This window comes from Haliotis rubra, unplaced genomic scaffold, assembly GCF_003918875.1.
Source record: "Haliotis rubra isolate DU_JTF1 unplaced genomic scaffold, ASM391887v1 Scf1347, whole genome shotgun sequence".
NCBI classification, from domain to species: Eukaryota; Metazoa; Mollusca; class Gastropoda; order Lepetellida; family Haliotidae; genus Haliotis; species Haliotis rubra.
Genome location: NW_025765278.1, coordinates 192,501 through 211,146, shown reverse-complemented (window position 1 = coordinate 211,146; position 18,646 = coordinate 192,501). Strand labels below are relative to the sequence as shown.

Genomic DNA, 18,646 nt, shown 5'->3' with positions numbered 1-18,646 from the left:
AGTAGTAGCAGCAGCAGCCCAAACAAGCAGCAGCAGCAGCAGCAGCAGTAGTAGCAGCAGCAGCAGCAGGAAGCAGTAGTAGCAGCAAAGCAGTAGCTGCCCAGTAGTAGCTAGCAGGCAGCAGCAGTAGTAGCAGTAGCAGTAGTAGCAGCAGTAGCAGCAGCAGCAGCAGCAGTAGCAGTAGCAGCAGCAGCAGCAGTAGCAGCAGCAGCAGCAGCAGCAGCAGCAGCAGTAGCAGCAGCAGTAGTAGTAGTAGCAGCAGCAGCAGCAGTAGCAGCAGTAGCAGTAGCAGCAGCAGCAGCAGTAGCAGCAGCAGTAGCAGCAGCAGCGCCAGCAGCAGCAGCAGCAGCAGTAGCAGCAGCAGCAGTAGCAGCAGCAGTAGCAGCAGCAGCAGTAGTAGTAGCAGCAGTAGCAGTAGCAGCAGCAAGCAGCAGTAGTAGTAGCAGTAGTAGTAGCAGCAGCAGCAGCAGCAGCAGCAGCAGCAGCAGCAGCAGCAGTAGCAGTAGCAGTAGCAGCAGCAGCAGTAGCTGCTGTTGCAGTAGCAGTAGCAGTAGCAGCAGCAGCAGCAGCAGTAGTTGCAGCAGCAGCAGTAGCAGTAGCAGTAGCAGCAGCAGCAGCAGCAGCAGTAGTAGCAGCAGCAGTAGCAGTAGCGAGCAGCAGTAGTAGCAGTAGCAGTAGTGCAGTAGCAGTAGCAGCAGTAGCAGCAGCAGTAGTAGCGGTGGCAGGTAGCAGCAGTAGCAGCAGTAGCAGTAGCAGCAGCAGCAGTAGTAGCAGCAGGCGGTAGCAGTAGCAGCAGCAGCAGTAGCAGCAGTGAGCAGCAGCAGCAGCAGCAGCAGTAGCAGCAGTAGCAGTAGCAGTAGCAGCAGCAGCAGCAGCAGCAGCAGCAGGCAGCAGCAGCAGTAGTAGCAGTAGCAGTAGCAGTAGTAGTAGCAGCAGTAGTAGCAGTAGTAGCGGCAGCAGTAGTAGTAGCCAGCAGTAGCAGTAGCAGCAGCAGTAGTAGTAGCAGCGGCAGCGGTCTTTACGGCTTTGTTACATTTGAATGTCTTTGGTCTGATACAAAGGTGACCGGTCGTGTGGCATCCAGGCTCCTCGTGTGACCAATAACTGACCTAGCCAGAAAACAACATATTAAAAACAGAAAAAGTAATGTTTGGATTTACATTCACAGTTAACATTGAGCACTTTCTGCACGATCACACATTTTCAACAACGTAAATGCTTTTATTTCAGGAACCAGTATGCCCTGCATTTTGTAACAAGCGTAAAGCATTACATAAGTAAATACAAATACGGTTTATAATTTCGTGAGCAAGTAAATTATTTGATTTTTCTCAAGCGAATTATTGATCCCCCTACTGTATGACAATCGACTTGCCCCAAATTCAAGCCGTGAACTCGCTAAGTTTAGTCGCCGCTAACTTTATTCACGGAAATAATTGTTGATAACCACTGTATCTCTACTATTCCCAATTTGAAAGGACCTGACATGCCACGCTCTTTATGTGGGATACATGGAGTGGAAGTGGAAGGACTGGGTATTACGGCCGGGACGGAAGCGGTCAGGTAGGATAGTTATCGACGTGTTGTCGACGTCAACACACGTAGATCTGGACCCGGTTTAAATATACCGCCGCTTTTTACGCGCTGCTGACGGATTTTCCAGCTTCGTAGTTTCTTCACTGGGATTAGGGTCAAGAAATTCTTCTTCAAAACCATTAGCGTTTTACTTAAAAAACACCAAAGATGCTGCCGAGATAGAAATTGCCGATGTCAACGAGTTCGTTGTATTCATACGCGGTGAATCGGTCACTTTAATTAGCGGTCTTAAACTGCCATTTAAGTACGGTTTGATGATCTCTAAGCCAATCAGAATCGAGTATCACACAATGTCGTGCTAGAAATGTCTGATCCAGAAGCCATTATTTACCCAACGCCGTCATATACTGCTTACTTAGCTGAGTGCGGCGTTATACGTCAACTAACTAGCTAACTAACACAGTACAGAGCATACATATGTACAGGTACATTCATCTCACTTTGAAGTATGCCTCCGATATAGCTTTGTCAGTCCTGGGCTCGTTGGCGACAGACCACATGAACACCGAGGGCCTGTTTTTGTCTCTCTGCACCAGCTCGGTCATCACGTCAAGGTGATGCGTCAACGAAATGTTGCTGAAGTTTTCATTTCTGGAACACACAATTATTGGCTAAACGCGACCTCAGGAAACACACAGTATACGTCAGGTTACACCCAGATGTGTTCCCCTTGACTTCTATAGTTACTTTATATATTTTAACAAATATTTAAATATTCAACAGCCAATCAACATATGCATGCAAAGCCTGGCATGGTTCAACTAATACATATTGACATAATTCAATGGAAATTTGACTGCTTACGCCAATGTATACTATCCAAAAAAGAAACCCATAGGCCAGAAACCTGAAGCGAAAATGATGTATTTTCTAACATGTATAACTCGTCCACAAATGGACTTTAGTACTTGAATCTTTACATCAGTTTAGAAGAAGGAAATGTCTATACAACCAATTGGATAATTTTAGAAAACGGAGATGTTGAGCGCGATGGTGGGTCTCCTGGCTCTCAGTCAAATCTCTCTCAACCTGTTCCGTACAGTTTGACCGGATATCCTCCGAAGTCCAGGCACCACAATGGCTGCTGTGCTCTCACCCGTGGCAGTACGATCACGCAAATGTAGTACCCGGATGTACCGATCTTGGGCTGCAGTGAAGACTCGATGTCTGCCTGTACGGGGACGGTCATTTTTTATACCTGTTTGGTTGTAGCGAGCTGCAAGCCGTGATATCGTGCTCAGACTAACGTTCAGACGCCTGGCAACAGAAAATTGATAATCTCCAGCGTGCATTCTTTCAATGGCGATGTTCCGTGTCTCAGCGTAAAGACGTGACGTAGTGATTTGTCCTTGAAACTCCTTCAAAACAAATGCCGATTTCCGAAAGTAATCTGGATTTTTATAGCCAGACAGTGCATGCTCCTTGCTGCACAATTTCAACTTGACGGTGATTTTTGTTGCGTTGTGGCGACGCCTTTTAATCCTTGTAAGAAATCTCATCAAAATCAACATTTTTAGGTAAAGTCGATTTTTGACTTGTTCAATTGTGTAAAATCATGTTATCAACACTTTTGTTGCATATTTTGACGATTGTTTGAACACAATAGGTAATTAATAGATTTTTTAAAATACACCTATGCGTTTCTTTTTTGGTATAGTATACTTTCCACTTACAGGTGGCTAAAAAATACAACCTTAGCTCTTTATCAAATGATAGGTTAAAATATGTTTGCTCACATTCAGCATAGTAATGCTGTTAACAGACTAAAAGATTACATATTATAGAAGCATTGCTACTTTCGGTTACTGAATGGACGTACTGAGGGATCGAGTCCCGGGTGGGACTCAACTCAAAAACCAAAAGTGAATTCGTTCTTTAATAAGAACGTGTTATCCCGAATGCAGCATTTGTTAAAATTTGAAGTTGTTTTATCACCACTGGGTTTACATTGAGAACACTTTGATTTAATTAAGACCCACTCATCAATCCCGACTCCCGGACTCTCGTCAATGACCATGATGCCCTGCTGGTCTGCCTGATCCATGATCTCCTCGGCGTACGGGTAGTGGGATGTCCGGAAACAGTTGACCCCCATCCATTTGAGCAGGTTGAAGTCCTTGGCGATCAGCGCATAGTCCAGGCCTTTTCCTCTTATCTACATAAAGAAGAGGTGAGGTGAGGTGAAATTGGGATTTACGTCCTGCTTCGAGAATATTTCGCCTTATATGACGACCATATAAAGAAGTAATAGAAGTAGTATTAATAGTGGCAGTAGTAGTAGTAGCTGTAGTAATAGTAGTAGTAGTCGTAGTCGTAGTAGTAGTAGGTAGTAGTAGTGGTAGTCGTGGTAGTAGTAGTATTAGTTGTGGTAGTAGCAGTAGTAGCAGCAATAGTAGTTAACAGTAGTAGTAGAAGCGGTAGTAGCAGGAAGTAGTAGTAGTAGTTGTTGTTGTTGTTGCAGTAGGAGTGGTAGTAGTAGTTTGTTCCTTTGTTATTTAACGCCGCACTCAGCAATATTTCAGCTTTATATCGGCAGTCTGTAAATAATCGACTTTGGCCCAGACAGTCTAGTGATCAACAGTATGAGCATCGCTCTACGCAATTGGGATACGATGACATGTGTCAACCATGTCAGTGAGCCTGACCACCTGATCCCGTTAGTGGCCTTTTACGACAGTCGATGTCGTGCTGACTGAGCTATACTTACGTCGGAGTCCTCGTGTTTGGCCACACCCTGGCAGTAGAAGGGTTTGCTGTTGACCAATATCTGGGAGTCGGTCACTCGGACAGTGCGGATACCGAAAGGTAGACGATAGACGTCTGTTCCAGTCGCAGACACAAGGCTCACCTGGAACAATATTTCTCATGAATTAAAACATGAATTCGAATCTAACTCAATACAGTGAAGTCCACTCTTTAAAATGCTTTATATTAGATGAGGTATTCCCGTGTTCTTCATTTGATAAAGCATAAGATTGGAATGTTTGAAAAAGTTATTGGTTTTCGTCTCGAATATTGTTTCTGAATTTAAAAAGAACGTTTCAACAATGGACACTTGTGATCTGCTTGAAATGATGATGCCACCAAGACGGGTGTGAAAGACCAGGTCCCCTTTGATGGACAGGGTGAGGTTGAGGGTCAGGCCTCGATTTCTCGAAGCAAACTTAAGTCTCACTTTTGACTTAAGTTGGAGTTTTTACTCAAATTTGAGAAACGCATTTTCCAGCATGAAGTGCAATCAATATTAAACTCAAACATAGTAAACAATTTGAGTTTGGTGGATAGATTACTCAAGTTGTTTGAGCTTTCTTATTTTAAACATGCAGTTGAGTTAAAAATTCAGCTGTTTCAAATTGTTAAACACAGTTTGAAATTTGAGTAAAAACTTTCGAGAAATCGGGGCCAGAGCGAAAAAAGAGAAAAGGTCACGGGCAATGGTAAGAATTAGGGTTTGGATAAGGGCAATGTGAGGGAAATGATAAGGACATTGGTAAGGATTTAGGTTGATTAATGATAAGGGATACGGCTGGCATTTAGGTAAGGGCAATGGTAAGGATTTATGTTAGAGTTAGATGAAGGACAGGGCTAGCACAAGTGAGAAAACAACAGGTTAGGGTTGAGGAGATGACAAAGGTAGGGTAGGAGACAGAGCGTAAAGCCGTGGGTCAGGGTTTGAGTAAGAGCCGAGGCAAGGACGAGGGTAGCACTTACAGATTCGGTTTGGGCAAGGCCATGGGTTTCAGATAGGTCCAGAGTGAAGGTGAGAGAAAAGGAAAATGCAAGCGTGAACGTTTAGGTAAATGTTGGCAATGGTTGGGGCAATGGTTACTAAAGTACTGTGACCATCTCTCGTATCAATAATCTCACTCACTCACAGTCTCACCTTAAATACATACAGATATGCAGGCGTGCCGGACGTCATGGTATATGGGTACCACAGATTGGGATTTGTAACCGTGATCACTCCGCTCATGCGGTCTGAGCTGCCCACTACATTCCCTGCTTTGTCCACTACGTCGACGTTGACACTGGTGACACCGGGACTGCCTCCACTTTCAACCTTGTAGTTGACCACGCCTGAGAAACAAGATATGTTTTCTTGTACGTTGTTTATGATCAATGTAACTGATTACATTGACTCAATTTTTGTTGTATTTTGATATTCCCGTCTTCCATTATCTATGCTAAAGGCGTGGTTGTAAACCATCAATTACTTGATCCCAATATTCATTAATTACAGTCTAGCGGCGGAAAAAAACGTTCGCTTGCCACGAGAAAGCGTGGGTTCGACTCTGCACTTGAATACAATTTATGAAGCTTGTTTGTGGTGTCCCTATATCGTAAATACTTTTAGAATATTTCTAAATGTGACATAAACGATACTCATTCACAGATCACAGTTAAAGTGATCATGTCTGTTCAGCGATTCCTTCTGCACAATTCTTTATCATGGACATGTGATTTAGAATCACCATCGAATACGTATTCGCGAGGTGACCGTGTCTTGCCCCACATGTGCACTCTCCTAATGAGTTCCATGCGGCCAGCCAGCATAGTACCTCTGCCACAGGCAGAAAATGTGACGATTTGTCACATCTTGCAGTCCATTCAAAATATTGTACATATATCTTAGCTCTTTTATTTTTGATGAGTCTACACATCAAATTAAACATCAATGGTAGAATGGTTTAGTTTCACTGAGACAATATCCTAAAACGTGCACCACTATTTCGATATGCGTAGCGATCCTTTGTTTACATGGGTTGTACGGCTCCACGTGCTGTCATCGAAGCCTTATGGAGAGCAAACGAACCAGCCCCTTTGATAAACCTTACTGTCGCAGTTGTAGAAGATTATTTATGTAACAATGTAAAACATTATGAAGACCGCACCGAATCGCTTGCGTTGGGCCAGTATCTTCTTACTAACGAATATGCGCGTTTGTTTACAAACAAGAGAAAAGTCCGGTCACGTGATATGCAAAATAACCTGCGGCAGTGAGCTAAGTCATCGCTGCGCCAGAGTGTGCCACAGGTTGCACCCATCCGAGGCATGTATCAGTCCTCGCGCAACCACACTGAAGACCTGGAATGTACACGTTACAGACACCTTTTCCTGCAGCGATATCCGTGGTGATGGTGACGTCGTCGACGTATGTGTTTGGTGTCGTGTAGAGTCGTACATGACGATGTATCCCTCCATAGTTGAAGAAGTCCATCTGCACATTCTGCACAAAGTAACCGGCTGGATATCTGGAGCAGTGAAGAATATAGTGGTGAAGTGGGCATGGGCGGTTAAATAACAAAGTAGCTCAATTCAGAATTTTGAACATGATACATTTAAAATGGTACAGTATGGTATGGTATATAGAGAATACTACACGAGGTCTCATTACATACGAATTATACGAAACGAGTGTCCTTCCTATGGTATCTGACCGAGCGAAAGCAGTTCCGTCACAACGTGACCTAACTGAGAGGTCATCGGTTATCCAATCAAATCGTTAGAATCTCAGGTCAAGTCGTAACGACACAGGTCAACGCGATACGACACTCGTGTGACGTACGGGATTAGTATGCAACTAGCCATACGTTGACCACGTGGGTAATAAAGTATGGTATCGTACAAATGGGCACGGCATAGCACAGTAGAATATTGATAGTAGAGCGTTGGAGAATATTAATAGCAGATTCATCAATCCGGGTGAAAATATACACCATAGTAGATTTGGAATGATTGCCTTGCTCGCTCGTTCACTCACTCATTCAACCACTCAACTGCTCACTCCACCACCAACACACTCATTCATTCAACCACTCTTTCAACCACTCATTCAACCACTTGCATACTCAACCACTTCATTGAACCAGTTTTACCAATTATTCAACCACTTGTATACTCATTCATTCAACCACTCTTTCAACCACTTGTATACTTATTCATTCAACCACTCTTTCAACCATTCATTCAATCACTTGCATACTCACTCATTCAACCACTCTTCCAACCACTCATTCAACCACTTTTATACTCATTCATTCAACCACTCTTTCAACCACTTGCATACTCACTCATACAACCACTCTTTCAACCACTCATTCAACAACTTGCATAGTCATTCATTCAACCACTCTTTTACCAATCATTCAACCGCTTACATGCTCAATCATTCCACCACTCGTTCAACCATTCATTCAACCATTTACACCAACTATACTGGGAGGGTTTACCTGGATCTGTCCGTCTTGTATGTGATGGATCCAGGAGGGAGGGTGTGAGGTGTCAGGGTGTTGTTGACAGCGATCGTCACGCGGTTACTGCCGCCAAATGTGATATAGGAGTTAATTTCCTCCTCGAAAGGCAGATGTCCCCCGTCATGCCGCATCACCTCCTGCGAGTTCACCCACTGTGGACAAACACAGAATAAGGTGTATTCTGCCACACACCTTCCATATGCACAACACCCTCCATATGTACAGTTAGACAATAATATATTATGTATTTTGACCGGATTGCCTTCTATTTCCAGTACATAGATCGGACAATACAAGGTGAACGTGACAACTTACAACAATGGAGTAGTAATGGGCACTGTCAAATCTGAGGACGACCCTGTGTTTCAGCCAGTCCGAGGAGACGAAGAACTCTCTGTCATACCACACCCAGCCGACGTAGTCCCTCAGCGCCTTGTCCTGGGTGATGTCGTTGAAGCTGGAGGGCACGGGCATCGGAATCACAGGCCCTGTCTACATATAGGTGAACAAGGTACTACCGGATCTTACAGCTGGGAGATGACAATGGGGTTCGCATGCCCCATCTAAATAAAGGTGAACAAGGAACTACCGGATCTTACAGATGGGAGATGACAATGGGGTTCGCATGCCCTGTCTGAATAAAGGTGAACAAGGAACTACCGGATCTTACAGCTGGGGGATGACAATGGGGTGGTGAACAAGGAACTACCGGAACTACCGGATCGGCCCTGTCTGAATAAAGGTGAACAAGGAACTACCGGATCCCATGCCCTGTCTGTCTGAATAAAGGTGAACAAGGAACTACCGGATGTTACAGCTGGGGGATGACAATGGGGTCCGTATGCCCTGTCTGAATAAAGGTGAACAAGGAATTACCGGATCTTACAGCTGGGGGATGACAATTGGGTCCGCATGCCCTGTCTGAATAAAGGTGAACAAGGAACTACCGGATCTTACAGCTGGGAGATGACAATGGGGTTCGCATGCCCTGTCTGAATAAAGGTGAACAAGGAACTACCGGATCTTACAGCTGGGGGATGACAATGGGGTTCCCATGCCCTGTCTGAATAAAGGTGAACAAGGAACTACCGGATCTTACAGCTGGGAGATGACAATGGGGTTCGCATGCCCTGTCTGAATAAAGGTGAACAAGGAACTACCGGATCTTACAGCTGGGAGATGACAATGGGGTTCGCATGCCCTGTCTAAATAAAGGTGAACAAGGAACTACCGGATCTTACAGCTGGGGGATGACAATGGGGTTCGCATGCCCTGTCTGAATAAACGTGAACAAGGAACTACCGGATCTTACAGCTGGGGGATGACAATGGGGTTCGCATGCCCTGTCTAAATAAAGGTGAAGAAGGAACTACCGGATCTTACAGCTGGGGGATGACGTTAGGGGTAGCGTGACATGTCTCAGTAACGTGTACACACGAACTACCACATCCTAGGGCTAGGGTGAAGGCAATGGTGGTCACAGGCCATGTCTAAATGTATTGTACAGGAACAACCACACCAGTAGCCCTGGAATGACAGGCATGGGAGTCAGAGGCTGTCTCTCAAGAAACTGTGCATACGAACTACCGAATCTTGCAGCGTGGGGATAACCGTGGAGGTCACATGCTCTGTCTCAGCAAAGTGAACACACGAACGTCTTTGGGTGGCATTTTCGAAGTTGGGGGGTACAATATTTTAACAAACTTTATTGACAACAACGTCTTTTGTTTCGTGAGTGGGATGTTAATTATGTTGTTTCTTTGTTACATATTTATACACACGCCACCCCCTCTCCATGTTACAATCCTGCTTGACAACGGTACAATAATCTGTAGTGAAACGTCACACTCACGAACTAAATGAAACCGTAATCCGTAATGTGTGTTTACTAGCACGCGAACTACCCTATCAGTAAAACATTTACTGTGTTTTTATGAATTATTATAAGACCACTTCTGCGTGTGTCTTTCTTTGTGTCTTTGTGTCTTTGTAGACTGAACTATTACTATCTTAGTTATAACTGCCTTGGACCCTATTTTCTGGGCATATTGTTGGTGTCCTTATAATCTACAGAAAAAACGTACTTTAAAGCAGTCATTCTAAAGTATGTGTGACGGAGTTGAGTTCCCAGCCATGTTGTTTGTATCCGTTTGTATTGCTGCATGAACGTGTCAGTCTAATGTGGGGGATAAAGCAAAACTGACGCAGATCCTAGATGTGTATACGCTTTGAGAAACACACAAGCATGGACAGGGTGCTGACAAACCTAGGATTATATGCAGAGCGTGGGATTCGAACTCATAATTATTGCGTCCTGGCATATCCAAGGGACCCATCTGTGCAGAGATAATCGTGGCCTTTTTGACAGTACGTGTCGGGCGTGAGAGGGTCACTCACACACACACAAACATCATCACTAGCAAGTAAGTGTGAGCAAAGTTCCTTTTTGCCATGTAACGAGGCTTATCCTTATATTCGCGTTAAGAGTCTGTGGTATTGTTACATCTCATTAACCCCTGAACATCCGGGTTAGAATTGGTCTTCAGCAACACATGTTTGTCGTAAGAGGCGACTTATGGGATCGGGGGGTCAGGATCGCTGATTTGGTTGACACACGTCATCATATCCCAACTGCGTAGATCGATGATCATGCTGTTGATCACTAGATTGTCTGGACTCGATTATTTACAGGCCGCCGCCATATAGCTGGAATATTTCTTAGTTCAGCGTTAAACAACAAACAAGCTAAAAACAAACAACATCTCATTAATCAGTCATATGTAATGGCCTCTGTATTCCAAAGCCTCACCACGTGATCATAGCCAGTCCAAAATCCAGAACGCGTTCTTGTGATGGTTAGAAACAGAAGATGCGGTAAAATATATATCCGATAAGGAATGAATTTCTAGACTACCAAGAACAGAAGTCGGAGCTTTAGAGTCCGCGGTATCTTCTATCGCCAACAGTCAACAATGCGGCAAATTGGGACAAGTCCCCCACACTGTCCATGCTTTTCTTTTGAGATGACATGAATGTGACCGATATTGTTAGTTCACTGCTAAGTGCAACAGATTCCATGGATTGTAAAGTGATCAAAACTCAGTTACGATGTTTATAGACTTGAAGAACGCACTTTGCAATTTTTATAATATTTTTTAAGTATTATTCCTTATCACTGGAATTACTAGGGTTTATTTTATGAGCATTAATCGTAATCAACCACAGCCATATTTCGTGGTTCTATTTCAAGTGGCGAAAAATACAACAACTCTGATCGTTGTTGATGCAATTGACCACTGATGTGACTGGACCAGATTCGATTATTGACTGGCTGCTGTGACATATCTGGTATATTGCTCATTGTGGCGTAAAATACGATTCACTCACCCACCTTTAAACAATCCCCGTATTACCGGTACACCGGTATATCTCAATACACTTTTCAAACGATACGTATTGCAATATGTTTTTCTGAGAACCAGTATATTGGGTGAAGAACATATATGAAGTTTTTGTGATTATCTTTATGGTTTAAATTAAAATCTACCCAGGCTATCATTCACAGCAAATGTTTTCCTTTGTTATTCAATAACAAATCAGCATACTGTGATACTATAAATTGTATAAAAGAGAAAATAGAATCCCTGACTACGCAACCTAATTTATCAGAACCTGTTATCAGAACCATAACATAATATACTCATGCCAATAATGGTTGTCACCCCTTCAATTTTTTAATTGGAGAGGGGTGGGGTGGGGTGTGAGGTGTGTGTGGGGTTGGGTGGGGAGGGGGTGACAACCATTATTGGCATGAGTATATGTTCAGAGACTTATAATGTAGAAAATAGGATTGACATACACAATTAATATCACTCACTGTCAAACATTCAAGCTCCCAATATATCGCAATACGGGTACCTGAATCGCAATATATTGCTAAACAATGTATTGCCATTACACAGCCCTAGTAGCTAGTCATTTTCAAATCATGTTTGTTTCTGGAGGGGACTAACGGGATCAGAGGGTCAGGTACGCTGATTTGGTTGATATCATCGTGGCCGGTGGAGTAGCCTAGTGGTTAAAGCGTTCGCTCGTCACGCCGAAGGCCAGGGCTCGATTCCCCACAAGAGTACATTGTGTGAAGCCCATTTGTTGCGTCCCCCGACGTGTATTCGTGTCTGTATCATCAATCCAGGATTATATATAGATAGATACTGATTATGTATAAAAATATGATTCATTCATGAAATCTACGAATAGTATGTGAAACCGGAATTTCAGCCCTCAGGGGTTTGTTTGTTGTTGTTTAACGGTACACTATAAGTTGTTCACTGGTCTCAAGAGGGACCAGTGAACAACGTATTTATCAATGGTAATTTTGAACTATTTGAAGCACGGGTATCGGATCATAGTATGGAGTACCAGATGAGAAGACGACAAGAAAAACAAATTTAGAGTTATCTCCCTTCCATCGTTTGCATTCGCAAAACATCGGTAATTTCCGTACATCATACGTGATCCAATGTTATTCGACATAAAGAATTACTACTAAGAAGTACCAAATAAGTTCAGCATTCCCGGCGGGGTACATAGAAAATGTTACTCGCTTGTAAGCTGAGAAAAACATTGAAAATAATAGAAGAGCGCTCAGCCAATCAGAAAACGACAAACATCGAGTGTACATCAGCCCGTGTCACCCTCGAGACCAGTGAACAACTTAAAATATTCCAGCTATTAATTAAATGCGGCGGTCTGTAAATAACTGAGTCTGTACCAGCCAATTCAGTGATCAACGATGACATGTGTCAATCAAGTCAGCCAGACTGGGTTTTAAGAAAACTGTTTCCAGTGAAATTGTCTTATTTCGGCAATTTCCACAATGATGAGACATTTGTACTTCAAACGTCCTTGTCATGCGTGTTAACATTGACTGGTTCAGTTCTAATTTAAATGAGATACAAAGCAGGCTAAATTTGGCACGTTGATAAGATTGAAACTGCAAAACTGCAGGAACATTCAATCGATACAAATCGATATACTTGCCATGTGAGTACTGTGGGGGCGGTAAGGTAGACAGACTAGTGGTTACAGCGTTCGCTCTTCACGTCGAAGACCTGGGTTCGATTCCCCAACATGGGTACAATGTGTGAAGCCAACTTCTGGTGTCCCCCTTCGTGATATTGCTGGGATTTTGCTAAAAGTAGCTTAAAACCTCACTCACTCACTCACTCACTCATTCACTCACTCACTCACTCACTCACTCTGTGTACACACTAGCGTCTACTTCCCCCGAGTACTCACCTGAGACAATGGCGACTTAAACCAGTTTTGGTCAAAGCCTTGTTTCCTGGAGGGTGACGAATCAGCGCGGAAGTTCCACATACCGTCCAGGTTCTTCATATCTCTACTCTCAGACTCCCGGGGATAGAGCATCCCCTTACCTGCCACCCCGAGGACGAATCCCATTAAGCACAACGCTACCCCCACCATCATGGATCAGCTCGACCTGAGGGTACAGAGTGACTGTTTGCTAGATATCCCATACCACGGTGCCCAGGCTAACTGGAAATCTGCTAAGGTGGATAGATAAGATAAGATGTGACTGACTGTAGTAATTGCTGAAATATTAAACCTATTTTCACTTGTGTTCAGATAGACAAACATAGTAAACTACTCCAGTGTCCACTAACTTCAGTTCTTTAAAGCCTGATGGTTACAGCGTCCGCTCGTCACGCCGAAGACCCGGGTTCGAATCCCCAAATGGATACAATATGTGAAGCCCATTTCTGGTGTCCACGGCGTGATATTGCTGGAATATTGCCAAAAGCGGCCACAAGAACTGACATATTCTATGCGTGACTGTTGGTGTGTTAGTATGTATTTACGCCGCTTTCACCAACATACCAGCAATACTACGGCTCCAGAAATTCACCCATTATTCTCCTGTTTACCTATCCTCCAAGTAGTAGTAGTAGTAGTAGTAGTAGTAGTAGTAGTTTACAAGTGGTGTTGGTGGTGGTAGTGGTTGCGGTGATGCTGATGATAGTGAAGGTTGTTGTAGTGGTCATCGTAAAACTAAACTCACTCACGCTTATATATTTTACAGAAAAGAAACACATTTCAACAAATGAACCATTTTTTTTATTAAGAACGTAATTATACATAATGATTACTCGTACACATGGGATAAGGCACAGTTTTGATTGCAAATAACAAACATATCCTGAACACTATGTATAAACATGTAAAGTTTATGTAGGAAAGCTAGTACTAACAGTTGATGAACACATATGGATGATGTCTTTAGGGAGATTACTGTGTGGCGCTGAATCCAAAGACGAAAGTGAGACAGGAGACACTAATTACAATGTAATTGTTTTCCATAGAATCATCCCGTCATGGTAACTGTGTAACCCTAATGATGGTGAAGGTAAGTATCATCTTATCTTGTATTTTGTATATATTCCTTGTTTACAATAATGCACATGTCAGTTGCATTTTGTGGAAACATAAACACTTTTCTATTATTGTTGAAAATGTTTTGAATGTTCAAATACATTAGTTTTAAGAAACGAGGCCTCGTCTTTGTATCCCGCAAAGCTGTACGCAAAATATAAATGAATCATCCGTAACTGACTGTTTCCTGTTCTGTGGAGAACCGGGTTTGGAATTTCCCATGGAAACTTGATACTTTTCTGCTACAGATGCAAAACCTCATATCTTAATAGAATAATGAACCTGTTTACTTTTCAAACAATGACTTACAACATTTTTTGTGAGAGACAATTGTTTCTTCCATACTTTGGTAGATTTTATTTTTTCGATAAAATAACAGACACCCTAAACATTTCCTTTATCATTTAACCTCATTTTTACATAGCATTCAATCAGTTCAATTAGCGTGCATTTAATAAAAGATACTATGATTGATATATAATATATCATTTTCATTATTGAATTTTTCCATTACTCATTTCAAATATATCATATGTTATACATCAAATATGTAAATATATCCATCCAATATATCAATATATTTCTAGAATAGTAGTGTTCAACAAAAGGTAAATGAAAAATACATGCTACATTTACTGAGTGCTGAATCGTTTTTCCGGGTACATCATAGCACGCTCATATATATGGAATATATTAAGTTTCTACCCTTAAGCATAACTGAAGCTACATACACATATTATGTTAAATACGGATACAATACTTAATTGGTAGTTATTGCAAACTGTTTGACACATTAACAGTCTTCCAAGATGTAATCCGGGATGTCCTCAATGTGAAGGTTGTATAGGACATGATCTTCACATACCTGGTCGATGTCCTTCCCTACATGTCCTCAGGGTGAGGCAGTTCTCCTTCACGGGCCAAGACCATAACAGACGATGTCCTCCTGTAGCCATCATCATAGTGAACCAGATCCCTGTCTAGGCTGAGATCCTCACAGACTTGGTAGTTGTCTTCCCCATGATGTCCTCAAGATGGACCTCCAGGGTGTCACCAGCTCGAGCTCCATGTATTTGGTGGCTTCGTCTCTCTGTGTCAGCCCCTGAAGCAATCTGTGTGCCGTTCCGGACGATGCTGTAGTGGAACTGCGGTGTGGACGACGCTGGAACCTGCCACTCCACAAGATCCGGCTTAGCCTTGGTGATGCTGAAGCTGATGGGAGGGTCGGAAGGAGAAGCATTGTGGCTTGGTAGTTCCAAGTTTGCGTGAATTCCAATCCCTGGTGATGTATGGACGTGGCCTCCGCTGGCCATGTAGTAGTAGTCTTTCCCGACCCCGGCGTCAAAATTGTTGGCGTGGTCGTGAGTAGACGCCTCCACCACGACACTGAAGGTCGACTTGGTGAATGGAAACCAGCTGCCGCCATCTTTCCTCTTGAAACCCTGACGGTAGTGACCTTTTCGTGCGTTCTGACCAGTCCCTGCCCAGTCTTCTAAGAAAAGGCTGGTGTCTGAATTAAACCTGACCTGCTTGACCGGGAAGTCCATGGTGACCATGTGGGTCCAATGGTGACCTGTTTGGTCATGGATCCAGAAGCCAAAGAAGGTATGATTATTGACGTCCCAAACTCTTGACACCAAGGTGTACCATTGATCCGGCTTCCAGCCGATGGAGAAGTTCATGGATCTGAGTCCAGTACCCTCTCCACCGAAGTTGGCGGTCTCAGTCCACAGTCCCTTGTAGGCTGCTTTGATGGGAACGTTCTTCGTTTGCTTGGGGTCCCAAATTGAGTAGATGAAAGCTTTTCCCCTGGGGTGATCCTGAAGTCCACAGTACCCTCCACCCTCCATTCCGCCATTCCAGCTCAACGTGCAGTAGTATGTATCTAGTACGAAGCCATCTTTCGGGACAAAGACCTCGTTGCGGATGATGTCGCCAGGGAACGAATCTTTGTAGTGCATCCAGACGGAGGGAGCGCGAGCCATTCTGAAACTGTAGGAATAAATACGAGATGTATGTGTGAGCTTGATGATGTCGTTGATGCTTTGTAGTGCGTTGAGATTGCAATATTGCAACGGTGTCAACATGGTGACATAACAGTAGTATCACAAATCCTGTACTGATGTTAAGATGTAATATATTTCATTTAATGTACACTGGGTCTGGTACAACACACAACAGCTGGACGTGTCAGCTCCTGGAGTATTTTCAACTGCTACTATCGAGACGGAGACAGACGAACAAGGAGAGTGACAGACAGGCAGAGAGAGAAAGAGAGAAGGGTGGAGAGAGATGGAGCGTGACGGACAGGCAGAGCGAGAGGCGGGCAGAGTGACACACATAGAGAAAGAAAGAGAGAGTTGGGATTGAGCCACAGAACGAAATGAGAGACAGGAATACACGGAAAGAGAGATAAGGAGAGTAATAAACACACACACAACCCAGCTAACACACAATGTTTTCACAACGTTGTGGCAAGGCTGTAGGTTGGTAACGTCATGACACAACATTGTCACAGCGTAAGTATTACGTCATATTATACCGTTATGTCACAACGTAATAACAACGTTGCAAATTTACGTTGAGGAAACGTTATGCTTTAGGCTCCCTACAACGTTAAAACAGCGTGTCTTACAACTTGTCACGATAGAGTTTTCTGGAGAACATTTCGCTTGAGATTCTTTCTTCGCTATTCAGCTACAGCTCCAGAAAACACTCGACCAAAACAACACGCAAATTGACGAATAAACACTGAAGTAAAATGTACTGTTCACTACTGGGAAAACTATTCAACTATTAACGTTAAATAGAACGTTAAGACAACGTAAAATACCCTAGCATCAAATAACCTTTCCCTGTGGCTACGTAAAATGTCCATAGAATAACGTTGTAACAACGAAAGCATAACGTTGTGACAACGTGAAATTGTCAGCTGGGAAGAGACACAGAGAGAGATATATATATATATAGAGAGAGAGAGAGAGAGACTGGACAAAAGAGAGACAGAACGATATGGGTAAAGGTGAGAGAGAAGAAGCGATAAAGAGAGATAGAGATGACAGAGAGTGAGAGAGAGGGTAGACAGTGCGAGAGGATAGACAGAAAGTGTGAGAGACAACATGTACCATAATCAGACAACCACAAGCTTATCCTGCAAACATATACCTTACCTGGTCCGCTGTATATCTAGTACCCCAAAACTGTTCTTGATGGCACCAAGAGGTACAAACTGACTGCTACACAACTGACATCTACATTTATAGACCCCGAAATGTCTTGGCCAGAGCGATATGACAGAATCATATTTAATATCGGCCAATCGCAATTGCCATACGTTAATCCCTGGTCAGCGACTAATTTGTTGACACTATCAGAGATAACATGATATGACAAATAAGCTTTGAATACAGATATTTGTCCAAATTCCCATCACGAGTCAATTAACCTACTTTAGAACACGCTTGTCTTACGACTTCATCTACAAGGGTTCTCGTACAATTCAACTAATCGTCTCCCAGTGTAAATGGAAAAGACTTCAAACAGACTCTATCAATGTCTAAAAGAACATTTAACTTAGCCGAAAAATATTGCTTCTGGTTGGTTACCTGGATTTGAAAAGCTTCACCAGATATTTTTCCTTTTAAACATAATTCTGGGAATTTTGCTGTTAATGTTTGCGTTTAGGTTTGATTTTGCTATTTGCTGAAATTTTTATATAAACTGTGAAAGAAAGGAATCGATATATTGGAAGTTGTGGTATATGGATCGATGTTCACGGGATGAATATCATTATTTTGCTCGTTTGTTCAACTGTTGTTGCCATTAGAATAACATTATTTCCAGAGACATGCTCCACTAATATACTGAATCGTTGTCATCCCCTTCAATTTGTTTAATTGGATAGGGGTGTGGGGTGGGGTGTGAAGTGTGTGGGGGGTTGGGGTGGGAGGGGGGCGACAACCATTATTGGCATGAGTATATAAATATGCATAAATTTTAAACTATAATTGTCACAAACGATCCTGAACAAATTGAATCATTATGCTTGAATGTTTGTATTTATTAAACAATGTCCAGAATTATGTATAGTGCCCATACTATACTTGCCCATTCTTATTTGTTCATTGGCCTTTGACTTTAGGCTGGTTTGCACATTTTAGACTCCGTTTAACTATCGAAACAAAACCACACAGCTCTGCAAGGGAAATTGCAGAGACGTTGACAACAATGCCATTTGTACTAAGAGTGAATTAGTTTAGTTTTACGCCGCTTTTAGCAATATTCCAGCAATACCACCGCGGGGGACACCAGAAATGGGCTTCACACAATGTACCCATGTG

General features: G+C 43.0%; 2 protein-coding genes across 2 annotated transcripts; both read right to left on the bottom strand.

Annotated features, from left to right (window-relative positions):
• Positions 1–2,036: 2,036 nt before the first annotated feature.
• Positions 2,037–13,408, bottom strand: LOC124267908 (beta-glucuronidase-like; the record flags this gene model as incomplete). The annotated part of the gene is made up of 8 exons (XM_046702896.1): positions 13,152–13,408; positions 8,166–8,342; positions 7,827–8,002; positions 6,706–6,848; positions 5,480–5,673; positions 4,304–4,444; positions 3,576–3,751; positions 2,037–2,187 (listed from the first exon to the last, which is right to left on the bottom strand). Coding segments are annotated over exons 1-8 (1,350 nt in total), but the record flags the coding sequence as incomplete, so codon positions are not given.
• A 564-nt stretch (positions 13,409–13,972) lies between these two features.
• LOC124267905 lies at positions 13,973–17,547 on the bottom strand. The gene is made up of 2 exons (XM_046702893.1): positions 17,477–17,547; positions 13,973–16,298 (listed from the first exon to the last, which is right to left on the bottom strand). The coding sequence occupies exon 2, from the start codon at positions 16,289–16,291 to the stop codon at positions 15,287–15,289; it is 1,005 nt and encodes a 334-aa protein (XP_046558849.1). The 5' UTR covers positions 16,292–16,298; positions 17,477–17,547; the 3' UTR covers positions 13,973–15,286.
• Between the last annotated feature and the right edge of the window lie 1,099 nt (positions 17,548–18,646).